Below are 10,565 nucleotides of genomic sequence, written 5' to 3'. Positions count from 1 at the left end.
ATATGATGTGTTCAAAATGCCCCTCTTCAAAACACACTGAACAGTCCATGAAACTTTGTCTTTCTGTATTTGTGAATGAAGCGCCATCTTCCTGGCGGTTAAAACCTGAAATTGAAATCTGGCACGCCTCTTGAACAATAGTGGGAGGGTTTAAATTCCCTCTTACTGGTTTCTGGGCGGTGGTAGGCAGGAAGCTGTAAGCTGGAGTCTTGAAATGAAGTGCTCATCTTACTCTGCAATCTACTCTGCATCTACTCTGCATCTACTCTGTATCTATCTCTATCTACTATCTTTACTCTCTACTCTGTATCTACTTGTATCTACTCTCTACTTGCATCTACTCTGTATACTACTCTCTACTCTGTATCTCTCTGTATCTTGTATCTACACTCTGTATCGTACTCTCTACTCTGTATCTACTCTTGTGATCTATCTATTTCCTTCCCAGCGGCTTAACAAACAACCATAAAAAAACTGATGGAGGATTCTTGCAGTTTCTCCAGCGGCCTGCCATATTTTTTGGTATGTTCCTTCTTACAAGTGGGTTTACAGTGAGTTGAAGTGTGTATTTCTAGTTACAGCTGCAAGTAGAGGCAGGAATGGAGGAGCCTATTTGTTTTTGATGATAGAGGTGTTTTATTTAAATATTTTACGTAACTCCATTTGTTATGGGGTTAATGAAAGCAACCATGGAAACAGTGGGTGGTAAGGCCAGGCGACTGAACAGGTGAAGAATGGCAGGAGACTGCAGCTTAGGTTTATCTTGCCCATTCCCTACCACACTGGAACCATAAACACACTGCAATGCTATCTCCTTCGGCCAGCTATGGATAGGAAGGCACCCCGTGACACGGGCGACTAGGCGTCTACCATCAGAGGGGTCAGCACGTCCATCCCAGGCCTCTGCAGTCAGAAACGACCAGAACGTTAACCCAAACTGCTCCCGTAGGCATGAAAAGGGTATTGAAAGTGTTTGCAATGCCCTGAAAAAGCGTCAAGCTAAATCCTTTAAAGGGACCTCTCATGCAAAATACCTTTTTGTACGTTCTTAAACATGAATATGCCTCCCGGCTGTGTCAGGGAACTCACCGAAGTGTCAGAAACACAACCCTCCTCTCTTTTCCTCCATACCCAAATCTCTAAAAACGGGGCCTGCAAAGGAATCTAATTATTTATTTGAATTTTTCTGACGTCAGAAAAGGGATGCTCGCCTATATGGGCAACTCTCCACCTATCAGGGAATGAGAAGACCGCTCCAAAGCGCTGGAGACGCCTCTAGTACATACCCAGCCTGTAAGTGCGCTGTAGTCTCCACAAAAGCAGAATCAGCCCTTCAAAAACAGGGCTGAAAAGAGCAAATAGAGCGACAATGAGGCATGGCCTAAAATCAGATCTGTTTTATTTTGAAAAAAAAACTTCACAGACATGTTTTATATAGGTATGGCCCTACAATATATGTTTCAAATATAGCATGATAGGTCCACTTTCATTTAGACATCTAGAGATGGTCATCATATTCAATCTTTTGTTTCATTATCCTGTATTACTATGTTGCAAATGTATTATCTCTTCGATTTACACAGGGCATCTATTGCACGTCTGTCCGTCCTGGGAGAGGGATCCCTCCTCTGTTGCTCTCCCTGAGGTTTCTCTCATGTTCCCCTTTAAACCGTAGGTTTTCTCAGGAAGTGTTTCCTTGTACGATGTGAGGGTCTAAGGACAGAGGGTCCAAGGACAGAGGGTGTCGTATTGTCATACTGATATTCTGTACAAACTGTGAAGTCCACTGAGACAAATGTAACATTTGTGATATTGGGCTATATAAATAAACATTGATTGATTGATTGATATTATTATTATAACATTTTTATTTCAGTTTCATTATACACACATGTTCACATTTTAGTTTCTGGTTTCAACCACTTATTGTAATACGCTTAATTGCTGCTGTAAACAATAGTTGTAGATGATATTTCCTAGCTCTTCCCTCAATGATGGATGAATGGGATATGGATGTTTGTCTCTCATAGTGTTCTCTGTCAGTCTGTCATCATAATAGCTTTCAATGTTGTCTGCTTTCATTACATTGTCTTCCCCGGTGTGTTTCAGCATGTTTCCTGTATCTCCATTATTCCTGGTCTCATCCTTGTTTGTCCCTCATTTTGTTTTGCTACTTTCCCTTTGTTTACCTTGCATGCTCTTTATGTTTTTTCCCCAACAACTTTGATTGCATAAATATCGCTTTTTTTTATAGTTTTATACCTGAATCACCTCTTTATGTACTGCATTTGGATGGTGCCTTTCGTAGCTCTGTGACAAAGACAAACAAAAAGAGAAGCGAGAAGAGGACCACACACATTTCCTATGGCAATCCTCGCGCACACTTTACCATCAGAAATCAGCCTAAAACAACTATACTCAATAAAAAGCTGACAAAAGACGTAGAAAGGAGATTTTCTGCCAGCCAGACCATTAAACAACTATTAAACAATAGGATTTGTCTCTTAGTGTAATACCAGCAAGAACCCTTTGTGAGGTTTCCTATTCCCTCCTGTTCATCTGTCATCTGATCTAACCCCCCTCAAGCACATTAGTCAACTCTGCATCTGATGAACCACAACTCAACCCCCCCCTTTCTCTATTCCTCTCACTTCAACCTCAAGAGACACAGCCAACATCCACAAGGCCTCGCACACTTATCATTAATGAAAGCAGAGAAGGATACATAAGGACAAATGTTTTCCCCTGAGAGCCCAGGAGTTCTGAGTTTGGGCGCCTCAGTGTTCAGGGGCCAGAGACATATCAGCAAGTAGAGTCCCCTACTGACTACCACAATGTTTCCCAGGGGGGGCCTCTATCTCATTATTTCTTCTTGTTTTCTTTCCCTTCTCCAACCATCATTACCTTGATAAATTATTGACTTTACTAGAAAAATTAAACTACATAAATAACTCCACAATGAAAATATTATCCCCTTCTGCAGAGCGCAGAGCAGCCAATAAAAACCTGTCTGACTTCCATCAGGCTACTTTGGCTTGGATTATAGTAATGTATGACTGTGTAGTTCTGCATTAAGTCTTCCCATCAGTTATCTGTCTTTCTTTTATGTGTATACGCATGTATTTATTAGTTTTGTTCTGCTCTTTCTTCCTTCAAATATATTGAATTATGGCTTTCCACAATATATACAATGTGTCTCAAATGCATGGAACGTGGACATTCTTTCCTGTTCAACATCTTTTTACTGGCACATTACAGTCATGATAACAGAAACGCCATCAGACAGACGTTCTTATGAGGCCCACATTCTTGAATAACACCAGATATTGTCTTCTACCTTTCATATTGACAATAGGAATAATGCACTTTCTGGTCCTCACAGACAACAGTTCTCGTTCCAACCTTAGAGAAGCACAGTCTGATCAGCGGGGTTCAAATTGAAAGCAGTATGTTTTCAGAACGCCAGCGGCTAATTTTAGGATTGAAAAAGAAATCCAGTGAGATCATTTCTCTGGTAGATGTTAGAGAACAATGAGAAGCTCGGGACTCGGGAGGCCCTCCATCAGAAACACAGGGCTGCTGCCAATAAGAACATTCATTAGGGACAAATAAAGAAAATACTTAGAGGCAAGTTTTATGAGAACCAATTTGTGGCGTAATTGTATGGGCAGACATAAATCAACCTCAAACTGAGGAGAAACAACTTGTTTTTAGAGTTGCTGTACCACTGCCTTTATTGTAAAGGATAATCACACAAAAACACTGTTCACACTTTTGATGATGTTACGAAGCAATAACCAAACAAACCCCTGATGTGTGTTCAATGATCTTGTGTTGACTTGTTTATAATCTAGTCAAAAACATCAGCCTCTAGTTTATCCAGCAGATAATTAAGTCAGACCATACAAATATAAAGAAATATTACCAATATAAAAGCCAACCATAGCCATAGAATTATATAAATGTTGAATTAACAATACAAAAAAACAGGCAAAAAAATTATACACAAATAATGTAGAGCCAATCTTAATTGCAGACTTTTTTAACATACAAATAAATGTAATATATGTGACCATGTGATGCGGAACATGCTTCGGTCACTTCAGCCAATGTTGGTTCTGAGAGGCAGCGGTGTCCTGCAACATGTTCCCTGTATACATACTTAACATGAGGATTGACCAAAGCCAGAAAGGAATAGAGAGAGTAAAATATTCTGTTGCCAAATGGAGTTGAGTGTATATGGGTTCTGGGACAGAGCTGGGCAGCCCCACAGCCGGTATGATATCACCTTGCCCTCAGTGCTTTCTGGGGGAAATGATCTGCAATGAACTGGCTCTGTGTGTCTCTGTACATTTGCCTACACATTAGCAGGCACCTTACAAAAGCCTGCAGGAAAGTCCCCCTTGATTACGACGAAACTGTAGCTAGGCTGAGTGTGGTTACAAAACAACATAACACTCTCTTTACATCATAAAAGTGCCAGGCATGTGTTCAAATGGCCAATTGGAAGCAGGGACATCTAGCTATTGCAATTGTTCTGAGGAGGCTTTGAACTGCTAAGAGCTCTGAAAATGATTTTCTTCATGTGGATTATGATTTATTCTGTATTTCCCCAAGGTCATTTCTATGGGGAAATCAATAGCTCCAGTGGAAAACTTTGATAATCAATAGGCACAGAAAGAGACGGCTTTGGCCAATTTATAATCTGTCGGAACAAAACACAGCTCTATATCCATACTCCATATAACCAGCTAATGGGAGTCATTTCATCTCATAATACTATTTCAAACAACCACACTATGGAAATAGCAAAGAGTTAACTTATATATTTGTTTTAATTGACGTCTGTAGTTCATGATGGGAATAGACGCTGTGGGCTTCAGACCATCGCTGACCGCGGCAGGAGGGCGAAAGTTGGAACAGTATTGTGCAATATTAATAGTTTTCTACAACAATCTTTGAAGAATGCACACACTATTTCAAAGGATCCATCTGCATTTTAGCAGTGGGGATTATAATTGTTGATGGATAATGAAGTAGTTTAGAATACTTCATTTGCGGCATATTTAAAATCAGCAGCTCTTTACAAACGACAAAAGGGAAGGCTTCACGAGAGCATCCTGGACTTTGACGAAATACAAACATTACAAGAACTCATTAGCTAAGTATTTAGGTAATACACCCAAGGTTGATTCATTGTCAACAAAATACCAATGTAAGGGTTCCTATGAGAACCTGGTGATGTCTCCTGAAGCTGAAGGGACACACCAGTGGCAGTCAGGGCGGCTGTTTGCCAGTCTGACGTCTTTATTCCTCGGGCCGGTTCTAAGACATGTTGACTCCAACTGGCAAACAACTTGCATATCTCTCATCTGTTTATCTAAATACAAGACTGAAGACTGAAAATAAAACTTCAGCTGCAGTGATTACAACCCCCTAAAAGTCGCTTGACAGATGATATACCGGAAATAACCCTGCAGCTTAAATCAGCCACGTAATAAACCTGGACATTTATTTGAAGAAATGTTAATTTAAAAAAAAGCAATTTGGAGCGTTTGAGGGAAATGCCAAATGATGATTTAGCAAAAAAAGAAACATTTAATTAAATTCTCAGGGCAATTATTATTTTGCTTGAAAACCTTGTTCCTTCATTGCTGCTGGGATTAAGGTCCATCATGACACAATGATGGTTTCTCAAATATAGTCACATCAACTTAAACTGTAGTCAATTATTATTGCCTATTGATTCAACCTAAGCTACACAGCCGGATCACATGTCCAGGGGTAAACATGCAGTACTTAATAATAGATTCTAAAAAATCCATCAGATAACAACTGTGTATAAATCATTTTAAAGATGAAATGCAACCTGCAGACAATACAAAAGCAGAAGACAGTTTTATGTCCAGCTGAGAGTCAACAACGTATAATCACTACAGGCAAACATGAATAACTAATAACTGAGGGGGATCTAAGGGCTGACCGTGTTCAACACAACAGCTAATCCAAAGTGAGCTCCTCCTCAGTGATGATCTGACTGCAGGGAGGCTTATTGTTTCACCATGATTAAAACCAAAAGGGTTTGCATGACTCTGCCCTTTTTTCTTTTCTGATTGCTCGCGGAAACAATGTGTAACTTTTCATTAGATCTACTCCTGTAACATTGCAGCAATTTCCAGAGAAGAAGCTGGTCATTCAACTGCAAGTGGAATTCCAACATAAAGCCTTGGAGTGAGGGCACTGAGGGTTAGATTTAAAAGAAATACACTATCAGCACATAGTTACTAACCACTTCGGATAAATATTCGGATCAGAAAAAGGACTTTTTTCTGTCATCTACAAACACCTATTCGTTAGACAGAGACAACACTGCGGAGAGCATGACTAAGAGAGAAAAAACACCATGGGATAAAAAAAAGTTCAACGTGGAAAGACAAACAGACAGCTACCCACACAGATAGGACGCTTTACAATGAAGTTTGGAGGCAGAGGAGCAGTCACTGAGATGCATATTAACAGCCAGTGTACTATAGTAAGTTGAGTGCTATGTGTTTAGTGTTGGAGCCAAGGTGAATGCTTACTGAAGACCCCTCATGAGAGAGAATATACTGTAGAGATGTGAATAAGCAAAGATTCTGCACTATGGAAAAGACATTAGTGCAGGTTTTGAATGAAAAAAGGAACATAGGGGAAATCAGGAGGAAGAGGCGGCACAACCTTTCAGCTGTGAGCTTGTAAAGCAAGCAGGGATGGAACCTTAATGGCCTTTCTTAGACTCTGAAATGTCAAAGGAGCATTTCAAAACACTTGACAGGGGGACGGGGGGGGGGGACGTCATAGACGCAAAATGTTATTTACAGCTACAGGATGACTTCACCCAAAACAGGGATTCATTACTGCTGCTGGGAACACATTTCTCATGGACAAAAAAGAAAGAAAAAACAACCACTTGCTTATTTCCCCTGACTGTTCACTGTGATGCTTTGGCAAATAAGGTTTCAAATGTTGTGTGGAGAAGACCTGGAGCCTAAACACTGCGAGAGTCAAACAGTAGAGGCTGGGAAGACCTTCTTTGCATATTTCATTCTTATTGTTACTTGAAACTAATTCAGTTACAAAAAGCTAGCCAATAAGTTCCATAAGATCACATTAATTAAATATCTATAGGGGAACACGATAGAAAAGGGAAGGGCTGGGCTATTAGGCGTATAAATACACGTGAGCATTAGATGAAAACCATTTCTGCAGTCAGTAAGGCTCTGTGTTGTGTCAAGGACAGCTCCTTAACAGACTGGCTGCTCCAGCCATCCTCATAGACGGGAGTGGAAGAATTCATTTGTACAGTGTGTGTGTTGCTTGGTATTTGTTCACATAACTCTCCCTGAGGTCCACTAAACAGATTCATCACACCGATAAAAATGTTTGTGTACTCCATTGATGCAGGAGATAAATTGTCAGTAGCCATATTTGTCTTTCACCTGTCCTGCAAACATCAACGATACTTCAAAAGCTTATGGATACTGTTAGTTTGTTCTTTGTTCATCTCACACTAAAGCAAAAATCAAAATCTGTGACGAGATCCTGAACTGTATCTATCCTCAATCAATTCCTCCTCTTTTGCTTTGTTTTTCCTTTCCGTCCATCTTCAGTCAAAAGGTTCAGAGTTCCTACTAAGAAAAGTAGGAATCCTAGTGAATTCAAAGGAAGGACCACAGCAATCCTACATTAGTGTGGGAGAATGTCTGTGTGTATATGTACAGTATATGTATAACCCTGCTTGCCTGTATGATTGTGTCTAAATGTATATGCGTGCTGATATGAACATGTATTCTGTGAAGTAGTGTGTGTGCCCTTAACGTGTTTGTTCTGAACAGGGGGGCCCTAGAAAGCGGAAAACTGGCATGGAGGCAGGCTCCGCCAAGCCACTCATCTATTCTGGGCATCCAGAGCTCACAGTTCTACTTGCAGCAGAGGAAAACAGAATATGTGATGTCCTCTGAGAAACGGGTTCACTCAGGTGTCAGCGAGCTGTCGTGTGTTATGTAATAATAATAAAAACATGATTTATTGCATAGAAAGAAGATAAAAATGTTGTGAAATGTTGTTATTCCACTTTTGGCAGACCATATCCTCAAACATAGAAACAGTGGTAGTTATTCCAAATAGCAAGGGAAAAGTAAATGTCTTTGCAGTTTCCATTTGTATACTAATTCTTAGTTACATCACACTGAGAGGATCTGTTCCCTTTTTGTGTGTAAACCTCTTTGATGCACTTCATCCGAGTTAGTGTAACGCTATTGCATTAAGACCAATGTCAGAGCAATATCTTGAACAGTACACCCATGGCACAGCTTACGGTTGGTAAACCTACCTGTCACTGTTTTAGTTTTGACAGGGCTGCTGGCGTAGTCAGAGGCCTGGTTGGGGGGTAGTTCGGGGGGGGACACACTCCCCAACGTCACCTCATCCTCTCTCCTCTTGGCCAAAGGAACTAAACCTGGAGCCTGGAATGACATCAAAGCACCGACAGTATGAGTTCATGGGAAAGGTATTATGTTATGGTCTCTCATATGACTGCATTTCCATTGAATCTGCAAATATTCAGTCTTTTAAAAAGAGCATGTTATCAGGAGACAGAGCACACATGTTGTTAAGGATTGATCAATTAATATAGTATGGCCATGAACTGTAGATAAAACTAGACAGCATCAAAGATCTGGGTTAACCAGATGATGCAATGCAAGGTACAACAGGGGAGGGAGGAATGGAGGAAAATAAATGAAATGCAGTGGAACACAACGGAGGCCTCCAACATCAACAAGGCTAGTGAGCAGTCTCCCATGCTGCTGGCAGGACGCACACACACAGACGCGCACACAAGTGGGTTATTTTTTCCGTGTATATAATTTCAAATTTGGGTATTCATAGTATAACATTATGAAAATTTTCCATCCAAAAAACCCCACACGTGTTGCCCGGATAACGAAGTACGGGAGGACGGGGACAAACCTTACCCGACAGTCGTATGTAACACACAACCCAAATTGCCTGTTTTTCTCCCCTCATTAACGTTTTGGCGAAAAATGAGGAACTCAATTCACATGGGTCCCCATTTTGGTCTCAACTTCACGCGGCACACTTCTGATGTGTTGTGAATGACAACACACACACACCACACACACACACCACCACACCCACCACACCACACCACCCACACACAACAACCACACACACCCACCACCACCACACACACCCACACACCCACCACACACCACCCCACACCCCACCACACCGTCGCGGCGTCCCCAATGTTAAAAGCAAAATCCTTTTAGAATCATCTCTGTGGTAGAACACTTCCTTCTTTCTACTAACCTTTCTTTTTACTCGTTGGTTCTTTAAATTTTTCCCCTTAAACCCTGTTCTTCCCTTCCTAGACACACAGGTTTTTTTTCGTATTCCCTTACATCAGTGTTTACCGTTACCTATTTCTTTCTTGTCTAGTTTTCAGTTCCCTCTGGTTGTATTTTCCGGTCTCTGTCGCGAACTCTTACACCGGTCTCTTGGGGTCTCCTTTCCAAATTAATATGTACAGTTGATTTATTTTTTCCTCATTTATCTTTTTGGTTAGTCTCTTCGTATTCGACCCTATTTCCCATTATTTTCTTTTCTCTTCAATCTCCTTTTGTATACCTTGTTGTGAAAGGAGGGGGAGTCACACCAAACATTTCTTTGTATGGTAAATACAGTCCCTACCCAACAAAATAGCTTCATTCATGGATTCTCGTATCCTTAATAATCTTCAATCTTCTATAAAATTCTTCCACATTTTGGGACTATTATTAATAAAAGTTATTAATCGTAAATTTGTCACTTGGGATGTTTTTCACACAGAAAAAAGTTCGATAAAGTTCGACAAAATCACACTTATTATAACATAAGAAGAAACCAAATTGGGTGAGGCCTTATAAACAAAATGAATAACACACATTTGTTTTTTCAGGGAAATTAAAATTTTGGGTTGGGTAGCAGAAACGTCTAGCAAAAATGGGCTTAAATTTACCTTACAAGTTCTGTTTACATTAAACCCGTTGATTAATGGAACCAATGGGGTCCCAAATAATGATCAACGTTTCAAACGTCTTGCGAACTACTAACCGTAATAAGGAGATCGGTCAATCACTTTTGTACCTACAAGTTTAAAACTTGTAAATTTAGATTCGGGTGTTGGTCGGAACCACTGGTCATTAATTTTGTTACGTAAAAAACACAACCACACAACACACACACACACACACACACCACACAAACACACCACACACACACACACACACCACCACACAACACACCACAACAACACCCACACACAACACACACACACACACACACACAACACACAAACAACAAGGCACCCACCCACGCCAACGCGCGGACGTAGTATCCGGGATCGAGAAAACTACGATTACCCAAGGGATAATTCTGGAAGGTGAGACGACAATAAAATCGGTGAATGACACACACACACACAACACCACCCACCACACACAGCACACACACACACACACACC

The 10,565-nt window shown here is 40.6% G+C and overlaps 1 protein-coding gene across 1 annotated transcript in view; it reads right to left on the bottom strand.

Moving 5' to 3' along the window:
• Positions 1 to 7,454: 7,454 nt before the first annotated feature.
• Positions 7,455 to 10,565, bottom strand: part of LOC104967272 (vacuolar protein sorting-associated protein 13B-like) — a 71,198-nt gene continuing 68,087 nt past the window's right edge. Inside the window, exons 5-6 of the mRNA XM_010796687.1 lie at positions 8,372 to 8,504; positions 7,455 to 7,483 (exon numbers count right to left, since the gene is read on the bottom strand). Coding sequence (XP_010794989.1) covers positions 7,455 to 7,483; positions 8,372 to 8,504 — 162 coding nt within the window. The remainder of the gene's footprint in view (positions 7,484 to 8,371; positions 8,505 to 10,565) is intronic.

The sequence above is a fragment of the Notothenia coriiceps genome, unplaced genomic scaffold, assembly GCF_000735185.1.
Source record: "Notothenia coriiceps isolate Sejong01 unplaced genomic scaffold, NC01 NC01_scaffold00037250, whole genome shotgun sequence".
Taxonomy (NCBI): domain Eukaryota; kingdom Metazoa; phylum Chordata; class Actinopteri; order Perciformes; family Nototheniidae; genus Notothenia; species Notothenia coriiceps.
This window is presented reverse-complemented; position numbering and strand designations above follow the sequence as displayed.